At 35.0% G+C, this 22,003-nt stretch overlaps 1 protein-coding gene across 2 annotated transcripts; it reads left to right on the top strand.

Moving 5' to 3' along the window:
- The first annotated feature begins 9,361 nt into the window (after positions 1-9,361).
- LOC128222611 (uncharacterized) lies at positions 9,362-12,580 on the top strand. Of its 2 annotated transcripts, none has more exons than XM_052931705.1 (5): positions 9,362-9,423; positions 10,397-10,454; positions 10,676-10,833; positions 11,959-11,984; positions 12,342-12,580. In XM_052931705.1, the coding sequence occupies exons 2-5, from the start codon at positions 10,402-10,404 to the stop codon at positions 12,501-12,503; spliced, it is 399 nt and encodes a 132-aa protein (XP_052787665.1). In that variant the 5' UTR covers positions 9,362-9,423; positions 10,397-10,401; the 3' UTR covers positions 12,504-12,580. The 2 variants fall into 2 exon arrangements, with proteins under 2 accessions (XP_052787665.1, XP_052787664.1); XM_052931704.1 differs by having other exon boundaries at positions 9,382-9,428.
- The last annotated feature ends 9,423 nt before the right edge of the window (positions 12,581-22,003 follow it).

The following is a 22,003-nucleotide window of genomic DNA, read 5'->3' as shown; positions in this document are numbered from 1 at the left end:
CAAGTGAATTTGGCTTTGTCATTTGGTGAATCTGAACCTTCTATCAGCTACTTTTGAAAGAAAATACGCAATAAGTATGATTATGTCCTTATGTTCAACCTGATATGGTAAAAGTCTCTAGAGCTTGGCCCGAATTCCCCAACAACAACAAAAGAAGTTTACAACATCAACTATTCCTTGCCATTCAGGCAACATATGCTTTAATTTGGGTTAACAAAGTGGTATTGTTATGATCATTTTACTGACATCAACACATTGTATTGTGGAAATAAATAGTGTTGTAGTAACTATTCCTGTCAATATAAAATGGAAATATAATTGAGGCACCAACCTACATATTTTGCACTTTTCGGTAAAAGATAAACGGTTATATTAATTTTATTAGATTAGGTTGGTGTTAACATTATCGTCAATTTAAATTGCCAAACGTAATGCTCAATTCTAACATCAGGAAACGAGTACAATAAAACACATACAATACGGCAATGAAAATAATCCACAAACTAGTATTTAGAATACGAAATTGATAAATTTCAAAAAAATAAGCAAGTACTTTTATTTTTGTTGATTTGAAAGTGAAATATGTATTTGGTTCAAGCAGGTTTAAGAAAACGGACAAGATGATCTGACACAAATGTTTATTATGACTGCCTTGGATTGCACAGAAGTGAAAATGGTACCCCGAAGAGTGCATCTTGTAGGGTGTAGCGTCCCATAAAGTACGAAAAGTCGCGAAATTGGGGATAATTTGACGCACTAGAAACCGGTGACTAAATAAAGTCCTATGCACCCCGACGAGTGCATCTTGTAGGGGATACCAGCATCGTCACGTACAGGGATGCTGAGATATCTTCGACATAAGCTACCCCATTTTGAGGCATTTTTTGCAGCATTTTAGCTTATAGAGGGCATTGTAAGCGAATGGAAATGGTGACGCAATGACGTCAGAGATGCGCCGACGGTGGCAGACGTAGGGAATTGAGAGACCTAAATTTTAAGACCAGTACCGACCACCTACTATTTTTAGTTCTGGAGATGATATCTTCGAGATTATCTCACCCTTACAAGATATACGGGAGCGCGTTAAATGTAGTACGAAAAGTCTAGAATGTGGGGGTACTTTGACGCGCTAGATACCGGTGACTCAATAAAATCCCAGGCACACCGTTGAGTGCCTTTTAAGGTATAGCGTCTCCTAAATGACAAAACTGGTCCCAGCCTCGTAACGTGCAGGGAGGCTGAGTTATCTTCGACATTAGCTACCCCATTTTTGGAGCATTCTAGCGTTTAAGAGAGGTTCTAAGCACTTTTCATACTGACCCCGATATTATTAAATTACCGTCATCTGTTTCGCATTTAAAATAAATTCCCTCACAGATTGCAGTGATATGTTCCTTATCCTGATATACTGATTAATCTCACGGTTATTTTCAATAGAGGAAAAAATGATTTAAATATACTTGGGACAAGACAGGAGAAATTAGCAAAACCGTGAGTATTCGTTATCGGTAAATGTAGTAAATCAAAATCATGTTTACTACATATCAAATTTAATAGTATGTTGTTGTTGATTGTATTATTGCTGAATTGGTATTGTTAATTGCCTGAAAGACAAAATTAAAGAAATATATTTGTTTAAAAGTACATCTCTTCAACCCTTTCCTTGCCTCAACTTAATAAATTCACAAAGTGTGTATTTTGAGTAACATTCTCTTTTATTCATGCAGTGCGAAACCGGCTAAACTACTTCGAGCAAGGAGGGAATGTTTTTTGAATGTATCTTTTTCTTTGATACGTTAATTCGTTAAATAAAGTCATGATTACCTTGTTTCTTATTTTACTACGTTATCTCCAGTTAAGATGAGTATGTATTTAAAGACATATGTTTTTCCTGATTTCGGCAAGCCTCATTACCCTGCAACACAGAGGCACTCGGGTCGGTTTTTATATCCGGAATGGAAACATATGAGATATATTTTAAATCACGGGTTAACTCGTCCATATTGCCATACCAAAGATCACCGTAACATTTAGAACAAGTAATAACTTTGGCTGCTACTCGGCGTTAGAATAGGAATACATATTGTGGAAGGGTGGCGTGAGAGATGTGTACAGCTAAACAAGTTAACACTAGTGAACCGTTAATATACTGACCGTTCCATGATGGTCATTTCATTATTTACTGATTAAGCTATTTGTTTCATGTATGGTATGTATGTCGTGCTTCCACGTGCTGTGTTCATTATATATTGGGCCCGAGCCTAGCGCTTTTAAATTGATTGGTTTCTGCTTTATTCGACCATTGAAATAGAATTAGAATTTGATAATAATCCGCGTTCTTTCCTGCAAAAGTGTCCGTTTGAGTACCGCTGAATTTGATGATAGTGTGTATTTCCATGATTTTGTTAGATTATTTACAATTTAACATGCTATTACAAATGCTATTAGTAGATATTTACACCACAACTTCCATTCCTGAAATAACTGACTTTCGGCAATTGCGAATATTGTTCGATGAACGCATCAACTTCGGATATTTCCGGATCGCGAATCATCACATAACAATATACATGAAAAATGAAAATTGTTTATCTTGTTATTGTTCATATTGTGTCAGCAGATCCCGAAACAACTTTAAATTAAATAAAAAAGTAGACAGAGTTAATTTATGTTATTTTAATTTCATTGTTGTCATTAATGTTGCAGTTTTACGTTTAAAGGTGATTTCAAGTGGTTGAACTTTTCCCGCGTTATTGTGACGTAATTTGATAAACTGTTTCCGATTACGGTCGGGTCGTCCTATTTACAGAGTGGAGAAATAATTACTGCAAGTTTTCTATAGTGAAATGAATTACTTTTCAACAATTCTTGAATAAAATAATCGACTACAGACTATGATCGCAGTTTGACTGGTTAAAGCACGCGTTAAATCTTTCGGACCCAAACACTTTGACCAGCCCAACTGCGTTCATACCCTTATAATGAGATCAACACCGTAATTTATTCTTCAATTGCTATAACAATTTCATCGCATTTTCTCGACAAATTGTTCGAAAAGTATCATTTATAATAGTAAAATAGGTATTAATGTGAGGTTTGTTCCACTCAATTTGCAATAATGTATTCTTTGTAAACCGATATATCTTCATTACTGAAATAGAGTGTTTTCTGTTTAGCTAATTAAAATAAAATAAAAAAAACTGATAAAGAAAACATTAGTACTTCTGAATATCTTTCAATTCAATTTTAAGATTCCTGCATCTATTATTAACTAGATTTTTGGTATAGATAACCTTTGATATAATTTTATGAATATTCAGAACCATGTACTTCGCTTTTTTATTTTTCCACAATATTTATATAACTGAAATTGTCTCAGCGATTTATATCTGCACTCTGAAGTATTCTTAACGATATGAAAATAATGATGAAACATACAAACTACAAGGACTAATACAGTGTCGACACAATTGAAAAGGATTCCAAAATTCTTAAGAAATGCACAACGCTAAAGTCTAACACATACTTAAAGAGTTACATACAAAAAGTATATAACAACAGGACGGATAACGCATGCAACAAAGTAGTTGTTATTGGGTAAATGGGCATTTACACTAGTATAAGATTTGTCATATTTGTCGCCAAACATAAATTACTAAATAAGAACTGTAAACATTGAGGTCCAGCAATTGACTTTAGACTTTAGTCATCATCATTCGAGGCCGAATTCTAAAAATGGAGTAGGTATTTAACCGGGTATTCGGTATACAGCGGCGCGATTACTGTCTCGCTGTGCAGCAAGCTTGTTTAAGGACTCGATAGAGAATTTCCCGTTAGAAAAAGGTGTATGGGTTATAATGCCATACACGCCATAATGTGCACATACCATATGTTTGTCGTTTGTCGACTGTTACTTCATAGGTACATTTCACACTACGTAGTAAGCACCGAGAGCAAGCAAATTGGCCTAAGTAATTGACTGAATTTTAAAAGGCGGTTAGGTTTAGTGGAGTTCTGTGCTGTTGTTCCATGTTCCTTGTTTGTGATGTTTTTGTTGTGTTCTATGTATTTGGCGTTTGGACCTTTGCCATTAAACGGGGTCTAAGTTTAAGTATTTGGCTACGGAGCTTGTTTCTGTATTTTTTTCCTGTAAGTTGCGACAGATGATTTTAAAATTAATTAGGTTTGTATAAACGGGTATTGGATATACATAATTTTCATAAGTTTTGCCTTTTATTTGGCTTATAGCGGTAGCATCATAAGCGGTGAAAGCCGCTTCAGGTACAGTTAGAAATCATGTTTAGATTATTTCCATTTTCTTCCACGGTTAACATCATTCAAACACGTGTGATCATATCACAAATTAAGTAGAAACAGGGAGGCGCTTCACCCCTCATTCATTTCTATTAACAAGTTATCTCTTCATCAGTATTTGTGAAAATGCAACACTTAAGTACCTGGTTGGACTGTTTAACCTTATATTGGTATTGACATACCTTATATCTTGAAATATGTTTAGTTCATTTCAACGCCTATAGTGAAAGCAGTTCAGTTCCAGTCAATTTTCATTAATTACATTAGTAATGTTTGGTTCGTTGTTTTTCGCGTTTTTTGAGGAGTGTGAGAAAAAATATCTGCCACAGGTAGTTATAGGTATAATATCCAATCGTATCCAAAGGCATGCATTTTGAAAAATAGCCTGAACTCGCTGAATATATTTGTGTACTATATGACGAGTCTTGACATGTCATTTGTGATTAGAAGAGGCTTACTCATTCATGCTATTATTTTACACAAAAATATAACGACAGATTTGAGGTTTTAGTTTGAGTAAGTGCATTTAACAACGATTGACTATCAATTTATTACAACATTATCTTAATCATTCTCGCTGGAACAATGAAACGCGAGCGTGTGGCCGTATGTTGTGGGGATAACCGAAGTAACTGAAGGAAACGCACTTGTCCAGCTTGCTGACCAAAATACAGTCTCACATGTGGCCAGACTGGGAATCGAACCAAGGTCGCCTAGGTAAGAAGCGAAAGCGCTTACCATTGCGCTAACCGGATAACTTTTAGTTTAAGAAAGAACATTAATTGGGTGCATCTGTAAAAATACAGATTCCAATAACTTGTTTGTACACTTATCCTGCATGTATTCATTAGTGTGTCGTTTATTCCATTCTGATTCATCTGAAGTTTGATAATTCGGGATACAGCTTTATCACGGCGCACTGTCCTTTTTACCATACCAGTCTATATTCCGTAACCAGCCTATCACTCTAGAATATATCCGATGACGTCAGCGTTTACCTGTTACTTCCCTTTTCTTCTACGACTTTCAAGAAGGTAGCCCGTACATTTTTCTCAAATTTGTTTTTGAATTTTATGAAGGCTTCATCACCTCTTTTTTTAAATAATTGTTTCATTACTTGTTAAAACACCTTATATTTCATTAATTAGACCTGATTGAGCGTAATTTAAAATTTGATTTGGCGCTTTCAACGCATTTAGATAGGTCCCTATTTTTGCATCTTGTCATGACGTGGCCATCATTGTCAATATTTTATTGATTTCTTGGGTGGTTTTTTTTTGTCACATACCAGTTTCTGCTTAATTGGGTCTAAGATTAATTATTCCTCGTTTATTTTCATATTCTTTTCAATGCATCGTGTGAATTTGCGGAAACAGGCCTCTCCGGGAAGCCATGTGGCCAGCAGCACGCGCCCTTACCCAGCGGCAGCCCTATCTGTGGCAGCATCGAGGAAGTCGCGGGGCCGCGCAAAACAGCCTGTGCCAATTGGCGCCTGCCACTTATCTTCCGGTCTACCATCCAAGCTTAGTACTGGCACTACTCGCGGCACCCGGTCGAGTAGTATCAGCACTGGCAGCGGAGCAGCCCCTAATCGCGGCACCCGGTCAAGCAGAGTCGTAAATAGGGTTAGGGTTGAATGGTCACCCACCGAGTTCAGGGCCACAATCCGGTAATTTTGACATGCTTTTTAGTCCTATGCCTATGCTATCCGCATCACTTGGTACATCGGTAAATGTAAATGCAAAGTCCAAAATTATTGCTTGTCAGTTTGTTGACCTTGGTCAGCTTGTAACTCCTGAACTGAATGATTAGCCCACCAATCACATTGTATTGACCCCTTCTGTCGAACTTGCAACTTAGACTACCTCAAGGCGCAATATTAACTCTATCGAAGTCCAGACTGATGCATTCTTGGTTTACTCTAGTGTTTATTTGCCGGGCCTTTCCGAAAAAAACACCTCAGGATCTTCTAAAATACGCCAGTTTAATAAAAACAGCATCGAAAGGGTACATATGGTTGGTTGAAATACGACGAACAGTTTCGGTATCGTCAAGCCAGGAATCCCGCCCGCTCTAAGGCGGAAGACAAACAAGAATTGTGGCTTCTTTTCATCTCGTCAGCTCTCAATTAATGGTGCCTCCAACCAGTGGTGAGGCATTGTTGTGACTTTAACACAGCAACTAGCTTCCGACCTAGATGCTGAGTTGCCCACGTGTGTTTAAAATGCTTTAATTTCCATCCTTATAGATTGTGTCCGTCCATTACCCGTCCTTCTGTTAGTACAACTTCCGCGCCAGTTCGCCGCTTCAGTGAATGGTCCGCGTCCCCGCTGCGCGGACAACGCCCTGTAGGACCTGGAAAGTTCCCCAATGGTCCCTCCAGAACTAAAGAAACTTTTGAATCGGTATCCAAATAAGCATGTTGCTAAAATGCTTTTAGATGGGTTTTCAGAAGGAATTAGGTCGAAATATACCTGCCCAAGATTAGGAATAGAATGCAAAAACTTATTTACTTCTAAAACTCATTTTTCAGAAACTCTTAGCATAATAAACAAAGAAAATTCATTATACCGTATGGCCGGTCCTTATGGAACCACCTTTAGCTAATGTTCGTACTTCTCCAAAAGGCGTTGTTGCCAAGTCTAGTGTGGGGGGGGGGGGCACTTAATAACATACTTGTCTTAGCCCGAGGGTAAAAACGTAAACGATGGGATTGACCGTAGTCTGTGTTCGGTTAAATATACTTCGTTTGACACCGTAACGGACATGATATTAAATCTTGGGGAAGGGGCATTGATGACAAAGCGTTACTTAAAATCAGTATTTAGATTAATGATAATTCATCCAGCCGACTTCCACTTGCTTGGTATGAAACTCAGGGACAACTATTACTACGACACATGTTTATGTTTCGGCTGCAGCAACGCCACTACTCTATTCGATTTTTCTTAACATTCTTACATTGGGCAGTATTCGATGCTTCTGGCTTTTAAAAACACAATTGCTCACTCTTTGGACGACTTTATTTTCGCTGGACCTGCGAATTCCAACCATCGCACGGAACTCTTGGGTAATTTTCATTTGATTTGTAATACCCTCGGCATCCCTATTGCCGAACAAATATCTTTGGGCCCAACAACTCGTTTAGTCTTTTTTGGCCTATTAATAGATTCCTCAACTGAAAATATGTATTCCCCGGGAAAAAAGGATGATTTATTAATTTCAATGAACTCAAAAAAGTTCAATTGCGGGAATAACAATCCATGGCAGGGAAATTGAATTTTGCCTCTCAGGCAGTGCGTGGTGCGCGTGCCTTTATCCGCCGGTTTTACAACGCAATGTCCACTGATAAATGAAAACGTTTGTATATCCGTCTAACAGTCGGATTAAGATAAGATCTATTGGTATGGCTCAAATTCTTCTCAAGTTTTAATGGTAAGGTCAGAATCCCAGAATCAATTTGGAATTCGAGTGAATCTTTGCAATGGTGGACTGATAGCGCAGGGGCAGTAGGCTAAGGCGCAGCCTGTTACATGCCGGGTCGATGGGCTTTCTTTCAATGACCCGCGTCATGGAAATACACTTATTTGTTAAAGGATTTGGCTTCCCTAGAGCTAATCACGGTCTTATTGGCTGTTTATTTATGAAGCGAACACATTGCGAATAAAAAATTGTCATGCGGTCAGACAATCTTGGCGGCCTGGTGCATATTCTTAATAAGCAAACTGCTAAATTAAAACCAGTAATGTACCTCCTCAGGCCTCTTATATTGTGCATACTACAACATCACGTTCATAGCTCGCCACATATCCACCAAACTCCAAGTAATATGTGCTCGTAAGCGCTGAGACAAGTTCCGCCAAGCGGGGCCAGAGGCGAACCAGTGCCAGATCCAATCCCCAAGGCTTTCATGTCAGTGATTTACTCGACGAAGCTGATATATTATCAAAGGTCTCCAGTTACATTAATACAAGCTTGTCATACACGCAAGGCATTAGTGCATTCTCACTGTTCCGGTGCGCGCATCGGCTTATTGAATACTGGCCCCCTCCCGTAGTCCACATAGTTCTATTCATTTCCTTTTTATTACTACAAAGCCGTTCCCACAACACGGCCGCTTACACACAGCTTCCATCAGGTACCAATGCAAACTTTTGGGCGTATTCGATCCAACATCCAGTTTTTAGTTTTAAAAATACTAGCCGGATAAAAAAAGCAGTGCATCTGCAAGGACACTCGCTTACCGATTTTATGTTCCGTGTAAAGTCTACTTCCAGTTATTTGTAGAAATGCTTATGAACAAATACTTTTTTCCACTGGCGATTCGTCGCCTTTTGTGTTTTTTACGTAACTACCGAACATGAACGATCGAAAAAAAATTGTGTCTAGTGTGATATACGGAAACAGAAAGCTGCAGTGTGTAATACGGTTTTTCTATCCGATCATTTGTATTTATCAGTTATCGATTATGCTATAGGTATATTTATCATTGTCGACGGACGCCAGTATAAAAATCGGGACCCGATAATTATTATTATTATTGAACCCACCTATCAATTCTCAACTTCCTTTTGCCCTGGAGAACGAATCAGAATTCTGAACACATGGCCATTTCCCATCGCAAATAACCTCGGATGTTTGCCGGTATATCAGTGGAAGCAGTTCGTAAAATTTTAAATAACAATATTAATCAATCAAAGTGGTTTACGTGTAGTTTGTGTGTGAATACGTTGAAATTGATTGTCAGTGTAGTGTTTAATTGCATAAATAATTAAGATTGCGAAGAGTAAAAGCATTCAGTTAAAATGATAAATTGGAATTACTACGCGGTCTTCTTACAGCGTAGTTAATTGTAAATATTTCTGACATTGTAACCCTACCGTATGAATCTAAGTTAGTTTTCGATGGAAAATGGTCGAGGTGTTTCGAATAGGAATCAAGTGCGCTGACATCTCTTTAAACGTGTTTCCTTATCAGGAATAACAAAAACATAGTCGACATACATGCAATTTGCACAAGGCAGATAGGCATTAGTGGCGTAATTGTAGTTCAGACAAGCAGAGTCGAAACTGTAAATTACGTTTGGATTTTTCATCCTGTGCTTTGCATGTATGGTAAATATTAGATCTATATGTATGTCTAGTCAAATTTGCTAAATGTGTAACGGTATGAAATGTTTATAAAATGTTATTATTTGGCTAAATACATTTTGGTAACCGAACAAAGATATGTCTTGAGTAAAACTACGACAGAATGCGTTTTTAAAGACAATGGAAACGGTATAAAAAACCAACGCCTCTGCATTTAAAACGTTTAATGGCATGGTGATATGAAAACTTTCAAAAGAATACTTCTTTGAGTATTACGTCAATGATAAGTTATCATATTTTGAAACACTGAACATATGTTCACAAGTCTCATTTTGATCAATTATCACACGAATAAGCAGCAGCAGTGTAATGTCGGGGGTGGGGTGTCGCGCATGGCCATTCGGATCTCCTTGGCAATTGTCCATCAAACACAACCTCGGATGTATATTGACGGTTTACAATGTCAGAATTTGTTGCAGTTAACTACGCTGCAAGTAGACCCCGCAGTATTTTACATTAGGCAGTTCAACTTTATGACTTTTCTCTTGGAAATCATAATTATTTATGCATCAATACACTTCACTGGCAATCAATTAAAGCTCCGAAATAAAATATACACTAAAACAATATAATTTTTTATACTGTTTTTTAAATTTTACGAACTACGTCCATTGATATACAGATATACACCTGAGGTTGTTTTCGATGGAAAATGACCAAGGAGATCCGAATGGCGCGTAGCGATCTTAATTAAGGGCTAACTTTAACCTTATAACAAATTCATAGCAATACTATATGAAAGACTTTCTTCGGGTTACCATGTCTGTTGCAACAATCTGTTCGAACTATTCATAGGAATATACAAAGGACATGAAGCCGATAATCAATCACGAATATTGCGGTCACTTGAATATATCAGAATCACGAAAACCAATTATAATAAAGTTATACAACTAGATATTCATAAAATAATGTATATTATGCTTTTACAGAATCGATGGCGCTTTTGAGTGGCCTGTCTATTGTAAGCCTGCTTTGCCTTACACACGGGTAAGTATGTTGTTTAATATATCAGGTGAAGAAGAAACTAGTAATAACATTCACATTTCCAGTCAGTGACAGCCGAATTATTAATAAAACCAATTAATGAACTGATTGTGTTTCTATTACACGATGTGTTCTCAGTGTCACTTAGTGTGACCAATTGGGTATATTAATGCTTGCTATTGTACGTGTCAACCGGATAATCACGTTCCTGAATATATTTTCAGATATTACTATGTCTCACTTCCAAAATACGTCTCCCCTGGTACGCCCCTGAACGTAGTAGTCCACGTGACCCAGTCTGGAAGCCCTGTATCCTTTCTGGCAGAAATTGTAGCTTCCAACGATTCAGACGTAGCCAGTGTCCGGAAAAGCATTGTCAATGGTGAGTACAAGCAGATCAACGAACCCAACATGAATGTTTTAGCTAATTATTTAGCTGAAGATGAAGACTAGCTCTAAAATGTATGAGGATTTTCATTTAAATACAATGATGGAGAATGGTATAAGTTTTTAAACGAAAATAAAGCTGTACCGTAGTATGCGATGACAACTATTTTAAAACGGTGTTGACATATGCATTTTACTTTTGCATTTTAATGGGTGGGGAAAAATTCAAAGTACAATTTTAACTTGTATTTGTTCTAATATTTGGTTAACAAAGTTTGTTTATTCGTAACAAATTTGCTAAAGTAATTGAACTCCGTTTGAATTGTAAAATATGTTTTCTAAATAATGAATTGTATTTTATAAGAAGCTATTTTTACATATGTGTGTGAAAACTTTATTTCTTTATCCGAAGTAGACAAAGTCAACCTAATTTAGCATACACGTTGATGATGTGTGTTAAATGGTAGTAATTAATCATGAAATATAGATAAATGTTTGCTGGGTCTGACTTTTGACGAATTTCGACGTTGTATAAGACTGCATTATCAGCACTTAGATATGGATACTTTTTCCTAGATTTTCATCCAAAATTGTCGAAGTACCGGTACATTATCATGCATACGGAATTTCAACAAACCTCTGATAAAAATGAGTTCGTACATTTTGTCTTACTCCGTATTGCACAAATTCGTGAAGCAAATACAGTTTATTAAGCAAAAGTCATACGTTTGAATTGTGGCACTTCCTTATAATCGGTTCTAAAAGAATATGTATTGTATTCGAACTGGCGTATTTTCAAAGAGTATTACACGTAATATGCCAATACATCCGTTCTAAAGTACATGCATCCGTTAATTTGCTTGATATGCCAACAATGTGTGAAATTGTACATTTAAAAGACAATACCATAAATCTGAAATATGAAAACTAAAAGATTAGAGACAACATAGTCAGATTTTGTTATAGAAATATATAAAAAATAACCCCTTGGAATTCAAATGATAAGTGTGTATAATCCAGTTCTATTATTGTTTTTCTTGTTTAAAATATACTCGATATCAAAGTTTTATTTTAACGTTTTTTTTGTCAAATTTTCAACAAGATTTTCTTTCGATTTCAGATGTTCCTGAAAGCCTGCAGGTTATGGTAAGTTGTATAGACGAATATATTTCTATTTACCGTTTTTTTTTGTTTTTTTTTTCATTAAGTTAAAAGGTGTTCTTCAAGGAGCTTAAAATAAGTTCGTACATCTAGAGTCAGCAAAAAGGATATTTTTTTTACATAAGGTTTAGTAAGAAGTAAAGTATTGTTAACTGTTATTGAAAAAAAACTTTTGAGGTTTTGTAACAGGTAAAATATGAAACATATTTAATTAGTTGCAAAAAGTGAAATTATATTTTGATCCAAATAAAGCAATCCTGTTATACAAGTTCTATAAACCATCGTTGATAGTAATTGTACGTATAATATAGGCATACACGTACGTCATACTTTATTATAAAGGTTCCTAGCGACCTTCCCAAAGATGACTACAAGATAGTTGTGTCTGGGACTGGTGGACTTTCCTTCCATAAAGAGGCTAAACTGTCCTATGAGGAGAACATTCTTGTCTTTATTCAGACTGATAAGACACGTTACTCTGGTGGTCAACAAGGTGAGTTATAATTTTGCACTCCCTTAAATCGACCAATCATATGCTTACGAACGATTAAACTTAATAAGTATACAACAGTGCATGCATGCGACACCTAATGTAAGAAAATGTCCAAATGTTATCACTGTATCATTTATTTCACGTGTTTTTACATAAGCCTAAGTTTTGAAGTGCAATGTAACCTTTATGGTGCATATAGTTCATGCTAAGGTTCGTTCATACGAGAGCTTCATCTATTATGTCATAGTCAAAATTATAATCTATCAATATTTTAAATTGTTGGTCGTTTGCAATCCCCGATTGCCTTTGCATTTGTTTGTAAAAAACCCAGTACATACATGTAAACAAGATATATTAACCTCAATCTTTTTTAAACGCAAGAACGTTCATTTTTGTTCTTGTAAGGTAATACATCCAAACACAGAGTGTAAAAACACAGTATTTGTTATTTGTTATATTTGAGTTTACATGCATTACCAAAGTATATGATTTAACGAGTTGAATATATTTTAATTGAATCGTAATAAAACATGGATAAATGTTGTATTTATATAGGGGTTTCGTATTTTGGAATTATTGTCGACATGTGTTTGTTGCAACACAAACTATTGAGTAATAATTCACTTCTGTCTACTAACAGTTAAATATAGGGCAGTGTTTTTGTTGCCGACTCTTGCGAACTTCAACGGTAGCGCTGTCATTTCATTCTACGTGAGTATTACCTGTATATGATGGAGTGATGTGTGTCTTTGTATGGAGCAAGCATTCAACAGTTTTATTTTAAAGTTATTCTTTAAGGTATATTGTACGAATCTGAGTGACTTCTCACGGACACAGGAAAACGTAATATAGAGAAAAACGTCACTTATATTCGATTATAAAAAAGTTCAATGAATCGGGAATTTTTTCTTGTCAACCCATTAAATATTTCCCCCACTGATAATCTTGGAAATCCTAAACTTGATCTAAGGAACTAGAATGTTTTAAGTGTTGCCAGAATTAAAGTCAATACTAAACTATATGCCTCTCAATATTTATGTAAAACGCTGTACTTGTTTATTTTTGTAAAACTTGTATGTGATGGTTCTAAGTTCTTTGCAAAAAATTGTACTATTGGGCCACTACAGCTGAGGAAAATGGCATATAAAACTTTATCTGCACCTGTCCTCTTTTCAATGACCGGCTTTGCCTGCTGATCTTTATTATCTTTATTATGTGTTGTTTGTGTGTCGCTGGAAGCCAAAGTAATAACGCAGAGTTTCTCCGCAGTAAGCTTATCAGATATTTCTCTAGGATATCAACTTGGCCTGTTCGTATGGTGTCAGCAATTGATAATATGCATCTTGCATAAATCTTCTTCAATTTTAAACAGTCAGAATATGATGGCCATTCCCTTCTGAAATGCCAGGACCATAAGCTATCGAGGAAATGGTACATCGGCATTTTCTGTACCAAACCTCCATCCTCGGCCCCCCAGTGTATCATAACCTTTATGATACCCAAGGCAAATTGGCTAGAGAAACTAGGTCTTAGATATTCAAAAGCATTTTCCGACCAATAAAATAGCCGATAACAAAAAGGAAATAATCTTTTTGTGAAGTGCTATAGTCATATTTAACAATATCCTGCCTAAAACGGTTTATAAGCAGTGATCTCATTGGATTATTTAGAACTGAGATTACATCCGTAACTTCTATGCCAAAACTGCACTGCATGAGGTGTGCCTCATGCGACCAATTAAGACGCTAGATTTCATCTTATTATTATTTCATGAGTACGTGATTTTCATAGCTGATTTGCCCAGGCTATCATGTTATGATGAGCTGTTGTGCCGAAGGATGATAAAACTCATACAGCACCAATGTTTACCTGTGTTGATGCAACACATGTCCTCCAGGTCCACCAGGCCCACCCAGAACGATAACTGTCCTGCAGGCGGTATTGATCCCCCTTTTTAACCCAGCGAACCATCGTAGAACTAATATGTATGCAGCTCATTTCAGAAAAACAAACTATACATCTTAGTAAATAGATACTTTTATCTCTTTAAAGCTTATTAAATTACAATTTCACGGGTGTGTTACATACATATCTGCAATTAAACTGCATGTATTTCTCTACTCTTATAAGAAGTAATTTCTATGAAAATATATTATTTATACAATAAATAATTTGTTTAATTACCCGCTTATATTGGACAAAGCTTAAACGGACAAATCCATATTTTAATACTGTATACTGGCATCCTCATAAAGGTAATGTAAATTGTACATACATTTCTTCAGCTGCCAGTGTTGAAAATATCCAATTAGCAAGCTATATTTCTACGCTGAAAGAGCGGTTACTGACCACCAAAATAAAGAATTTTGTCCGTTAAATAGACAGTGTCTCATTGGTTCAGACAGCTATCTAGGAAGCAAACTATATCGCATTTTCATATTCCCTGGAGGGTTCTCATAATCCTGATTCTAATATAGAAGGTCATTAACATAAATGATTGCAATGTTTTATTCGGTTAGGTTCTTTGTTTGTTTTGCAAACAAATTCCGCATTAAACGTTAAGCAAAAACTTCCAAATTGACGTTATAGACAATCATTGTTGTTTAGGATGGCAATGGAAACAGCATAGAGTCAAGAGGGCCGACCGCAATAAATGACGGTGTGATTGGCGGAGCCATTGATTTAAGCAGGGAACCAGTTTTCGGCGATTGGAAAATAAAGGTTCATGTTCAGGTAATGTATCTTAACATATAAATAACTTGGAATTAATATAACGATTCAATAAATGACGTCATATGAATATATGTGTAAGTATGCATGTATCTAAGAAGTATATTGTTATCAATATGCAAACGTAATTCAAAATTAAGACCAGTAAGGAAAAAATCAGTGTCAGGGTTTAATGATTTAAATTATTCAATCTTTTAAAAAATATCACTTGTTACTGGTTTTGTTAAAGTTAACTGTGTTTATGCTTCTCATTTATCTTATGTTGATTTATTGGTTATGTATACTTTTCTAGCAAACAACCGTTTCGAAGCAGTTTAAGGTCTTCGACTACAGTAAGTTGTTTACGCTTCTGTTAAGCCGTTGCTATCAATCGATTAATAATGAATATGACAATGCAAAGATTAAAGGCTAAATTAAGTGACACATTTACCTTCAATTCATATATGTATGATTTGGTTACGAGTAACATTTGTGTTTTAACGTGTTTTATTCAATATATCTGATATATTGCAAACACGTCCATGAAATGAAAGATAGTCCCGTGGGATTACATAAAAATGATACATTACGCCACTTTTAATTTCTAGAAATTTGGTTTAAAACGTTGAAATAAAATCTTACCAATTTTTGTGAGCTCTTGTTGAGATATCGTTTCCAGTTTTATCATCGTTCATCGCGCGTCTTTGTCATCAAACGTGATTGTTAATGTCTCCCCCTTAAAACTATTTCTTTGAATCTTGACCGGAAACTTTCTTTAATTGACTTCTTATAAATTGTATTGGGAGTTTCAGGTTTCGGGAACACCATGGCCCTCGTAGTTAACAATAACATTGTTTTTAAATCACGATTATTGTAAACCCTAGTAATTGTCAATGTATGACTAAAATAGTTGATATATGTATCAGCTAGAAGTCTTGCCACATTTTGTTTTTGTAAATCCCTTTCTTGATGTATACATGACTATATGGTTTTATCTGCATCAGAAGACACGGAGTTAATTTATTTGGTTTGTTGCATCAGCTCAGTTTAATGCATAATGTTCCGTAGAGATTATCCAATAGTAAAGTTTGTCTATTAGTTATAGGTTATATACATTTTTAATTGACACCTTTCTTAGTTTACATATTTAAGTATGTAGCATTAGCCATACTCTGGCTACAAACATATGACATTATGCGTATTGAACGGGAATTGACACATCATTCCCTCCGTTTATATTCAAAGAATGACTTGAAATCTACTCTTGTTAACGACAAGAATTCTTATACCTGCAATTTTGGTTTTAGAAATGACCTGTCCTTCGTGTCATTTACCTAGTAAGCAAACTAAGGCCCTATATTCATTTTAATTTTGTTACTTTCAGTTTTGCCGAAGTTTAGTGTTGAACTGACTTTGCCGCAAAACATGAAATCAACAGATCAGAGCATAACTATTTCAGTGAAAGCAAGGTAATAAGTACCACATGACATATTTCAACAGGACATTAAAGTTTTCAATTTATCAATAATTCACAAATGATATAAACCAAAGCTTCTGTAAGTCCCATTACAAATTATTCGCTAGCTCAAAAGAAAAAGAGCGGGGACTTGCAATTACGCCCACTATATGTCATAATTACATGCTTTAAATACTGAATATCAATGTGAGGATTTGCCTACATGCACTTTATAAGATATCAGTCATCCAGTATGTACTCTTACAAAATTTAAAAGTGTTTCTAAAATATATTAGCATAAATCGATATTGTTCGACTGATTTACATATTCTCTAGTTTTCTTAACCTGTATAAATCCTCTGTCTGCATCAGTGTCATTCTTTATTAAGCCGTTTGTCTGTAGTTTTGGCATTGTTTATTAAGTCATCTGTCTGTAGTCCTACCATTTTTAACAAAGTCATTTGTCTGTAGTCCAAGCATTGTTTATAAAGTTGTTCGTCTGTAGTCATAGCACTGTTTATTAAGTCGTTGTATTGGTATTGCATGTATTGTTTCATGATTCGTCTGTTTGCTTGATTGTTGTTTTACATGGAGTGTTAAATATATACAGTCGTCAGTCTGTATCACAATTATAGTTAATACAACTAGTGTGTCTGCTTTAAATCTACTATTTAAGAATTTGTTTGTCTATATTACAGGTTTTGTTTAATTATTCACTTGTGTGTATTATACATACTGTTTTTCTGGTTTAAATGTATTCATATTGTGCCTAGTACAACAGTGTTGCGATGCGTCTGCACTACATTCATAATATGTTAGCTGGTTTTCCGGTTAACGCAGTGCACTCTCTTTTCACCAAGGCGACTCGGGTTCGATTCCCGGCCTGGGCACATGTTTAGTGAGTGGTCAACAAGCCGGACAAAAGGTTACCTTCGGGTACTCCGGTTACCCCGACAATACAAGACAACACTCTCGCGCAACATCGTGCCAACGAGAGTGGCTTAGTTTATGTTAGCACAATATTCTCCACACTCCCTGTAAATATTTAATGTTGAAACTATATTCATTTATTCGGGGAATAGGAAGTTTAAATATTTGATAGAAAGGTTATAGTGCATTCTTGTTCCAGAATATATATATATTTATATAAATATGAGACTATTTTACAGATATACGTTTAATAAAGACGTAATCGGCACTTGCACCATTCAGATATATGACGCGGACTACCAGCGATTCAATATGGATTTTGAACAGGAGGTTAGATAGGATAAGTCCGTGTTTGTCGATGAGTCCACAACCAAGATTTATTTTTTCAGTATTCAATGAAAGCTTGATTATGATAAAACAAATCAGAAAATAAATTTAAATATGTACATTTTATCGATCTCACACTATACAACAACCGAGTCGTCACGAAATGGTGAAGTGTGAAGAATTGCAAGGAAAACATAAGATATGTAATTCAAGTAGATCTCTTATTAGACCATTAAAGGCGTTTGATTTGAACATTTGTCAATGGTGTTAACCTATCTGCCCAACTTTTTTCGTAGCAAAATAAGACATCTACCTTTTTGCTTTTCTTTTACAAGTATACCTATTAGCTCTGAGCGTTTGCAATCAATTTCAAAGCAATATATTGACGGACTGAAAGTGTCAAAGATGATTTATTGGGTTAAATTGAAAAACAACAACAACATATTTGAATGAATACACTTTATCCAGTGTTTCTACGTGGTGTAAATATTTTTTTATTCCTGTTTATTGCTGAATCTTTAGCATTACTGTTGTAATGCGTAAACAATATTTATTTCATGTTCCCTTTCCACCAAACTGTAATGTAGTTCGGTAATAATAATGGTGATGATGATGATGATGATGATGATGATGATGATGATGATGATGATGATGATGAAAAACGAATATATTATACAATTTCAGATAAGAGGAACAACACACTTTACTATTGACATGCATGACCTAGAACGGCATTTCCTTGTGCGTGGGAACATAAAAATTCGAGCTTTGGTAACAGACAATGCAACTGCACTTACAATGGCTGAAGAAAAAGATTTAAAAATCGATGTACAGAAACAGGATAAATGGAAAATCAAACAAATAATCGATAGGGAAGGATTTTTACCAGGTCTAACTTATTCAACGATCGTGAGTTTTTATTAATTTACATATTTACATTGAAACATTCCTGTATATGCTATTTGTAATACCAGTGCCTTGATCCTAAATTTGGTATCAAAATCATAATTATGACTTATCCCCAACATTTAATACACATCTCGATGTGTTTGTTTACAGGTACGCCTGACCAACCACGGTGATGCTCCTAATATATCAGGAGTATTTAAATACGCAGCAACATTTCATCGAGTTGTTAAAATGACTTGTCCTGCTGGATCATTTCAAAAAGAAACATTAAACGTGACTTATACTCATCTGAAAGGCGCCGCTTCATACGACACTTCTGGGTTTGCTGTGATCACATTCTTGGTACCATCAGGGCCTATTGAAAAAATCGAACTTTTAGTAAGTGTGTCGACTTTGGCTTATTACAGAACTTGATATATGAGAGTTTACATGTATTTCCTATTATGTTCTATTTGCAAATGTTTTTTTTTTCAATCCGTGCTTGATTAATTCTGACATTTGTTCCGAAAAGTGCGCTTATTTCGGAGGAAAGAAAAAATTGGTCTATTATTTGTTGATTTAGTTGTTATATTTCAACTAAATATCTGGTATATGAAGGCAATTAGAAATAATATATGAAAGTCGGATTTTTAAATCTGACGGAATTCTTTCATTTAACATTAACATAATGTTTTGCTGGAAAGTCGCCAAACTTGTTAAAGGTTACACAACTGTACATACACTTCTTCAAAGCTAGATTAAAATTTGATCGAGGCAGAAATATTGAAGCGTAGTGTGACATCATCAAGACATTACGCGAGGGTTTAGTATTGCGTTGTCTCTGAAAATGAGGTATCCGGAGGAGACCAACTTGTCCGGTTTGGTGACCACAAACCAAACTCACAAACTGCGCAAACAACCCAATCTTTAACATAAAACAATATAAATTGTAGGCGATAACTGTAATCTTGTCCCGAATTTTTAGAATTGTGTTAACAACATTTTCTATTTCATAGTTTTGAACGATGGAGCCATTGATTTTCGTATTTATATTTATGTTAGCGTATTTTGCAGATATTCTGTCTGAAACAATAACAAAGGATTTTTCACGGAAAGTCTAATAATATAAATGTTATTACACGAGATAAGGATATAGCTTAATAAGTGAGCTTTTGGCGATATTCGTTACAAAATTCCCTGACTTATTTCACCAGCAGAGCCTTTGAGCCGAACGCAAGAAAACGTATGTTTGTTAAAAGTGTTCTTTTTTTCAAGAAATCTATAAAAAATATCACCTTTTCTTCCTTTGATCTTAATATAAAAAACGAATAACTTTATTCAAATAATTCTTTAACATAATCAAACAACGTGAAACAAATACATGACTGTTGGCATATTGCATATCAATCATACTAACCAAAATAAATAGAGCGATGTTTCATGTATATTAATCATTTGTAATAATTTATTTTGTACGTGATGGGTATTTTAGAGCGGAAACAATGTATAAATAACATTTGATATTATTATACCTCACTTTTGTCTACAATGGTAAATCCCATTACCCGAAAAGAGATAGTTTGACCATCAAAAACATTTTCAATCTTGTTGACACGTGACCAAGCGAAAATTCATTGTCAGATTATGAGACCGTAGTGATATTTTGAATGTTATATAAGGGCAAATACCTGCTTCAATATTTTTGCAAAATCATTACGTGATTGCCTCCCTTATACACATACAGCAGTGACGTCACTATTCAAAGTGTACATAAAAACATCAGACGACAGGAACTGTCAGTTTTTCAAGGAAGTTTAGCATAATTAGTGGAATTTTGATCAAGATAGAAGTATTTGATTATGTTATATTTTGCTAAACTTATTTAATTAAGTAATTAATTAAAAACATATTAATTTTTGTATGTACGGTATAATAAAATAAATATCATACGTCAGCATGAGTGACATTGATATTATCACTCTCGAAACAGAATGTCACCCTCGGCGTTAATGTCACACATGCTGCCATATGATGTATACATATAAAGTTCCGTTATATAAGCTTTCTTTATCATGTGCGTTATTCTATTGCTGAATGTATCGATTGCATAGTTATATTTATGTTTTATTGTATTTTGAGTCTGGTTTACTTCTATAGGTGTTAAAGCTAAGATTATTTAAGAAAATGGGGGTCTACCTTATGTTCTTATTATTATTCAATTGATGTATGCATGAATTAATTCGACAGGTAAGCGATCGACATACAGGAGCAAGAATGTACAAAGACTTGTTCTCGTTTTCAAGACATTCATTTCCGCTTCTTCGAGTTTGGACAAACACACCTGATGCTATGGTATGTTTATATGTATTCTTCAAGTATGCTAATTGTCTTATATATAAGCATGTTTTATCATGTCAAATGTTATTTGAAGAAAATACGTTATGTAAGCTTTTGTACTTTTGTTCTAAAACATTTCAAATTAATTCAAGGTTGGAGATATAATTGATCTGCGTGTTGAGTCAACAGAAGCCTTGGTTGGAAATGTCACATTGGAGGTAACTTTTGTCTCACTCAACTATTTTCATGAAGCGAGGTTCGATGTGTATTGTTATTAACCATAGCACTGAGGTATAATTTATAGCATTTGGTGATTTATAGTATTTGAGTGTTATAATATGCATTACGAAGTATCGAATGCCTAAGTAAGCATGTGTATGAGATTGACATTTTTTGGATCATATGATTATTTGCAATTATGAGCATATTCTGCCATATGTTCATGTTAAAAGTGTATAGTAAGTCTTAAGAAACATGAGTCAAAATAAATAATGTAGATAAAGATAAAGCGACATTAATGCCGAAATTTGGCATTTACGAAAACAGAAAAAAATGTTTCAATATTTAATTCTAGTTTTACACAAGCTTTGAGACAAGTTTATTGTTAACAATACCAATGTAAGAAAGAAATCCTCGTATTTTCAATCACACGCTCGCTTATTTATTGGAAAATAAAACCGGAATGCCAAATAAAATTGATAATAAAAATCTCTAAAAATATGTATGTCTCAAATCCAAAATTACAAAGGGACGAAATCATGAAAACAAAATGCATTGCAATCTTAAAATAAGAGGGCTGGAATGTTCGTTGAGTATTTGTATATATATATTATTTTACTTCAGTTCTACTCACGTGGAAAGATG

This window comes from Mya arenaria, chromosome 16 (assembly GCF_026914265.1).
Source record: "Mya arenaria isolate MELC-2E11 chromosome 16, ASM2691426v1".
Lineage (NCBI taxonomy): Eukaryota > Metazoa > Mollusca > Bivalvia > Myida > Myidae > Mya > Mya arenaria.
Note: the sequence above shows the minus strand (reverse complement) of the source record. Positions and strands in the feature narration are given on the sequence as shown.

Bases quoted from the DNA above. Each gene is read 5' to 3' on its own strand.
- LOC128222611 (XM_052931704.1), top strand. The intron at 10,455-10,675 runs GTAAGTATGTTG...ATATATTTTCAG, and splicing joins CTGCTTTGCCTTACACACGG to ATATTACTATGTCTCACTTC. The intron at 11,985-12,341 runs GTAAGTTGTATA...TTTATTATAAAG, and splicing joins CTGAAAGCCTGCAGGTTATG to GTTCCTAGCGACCTTCCCAA.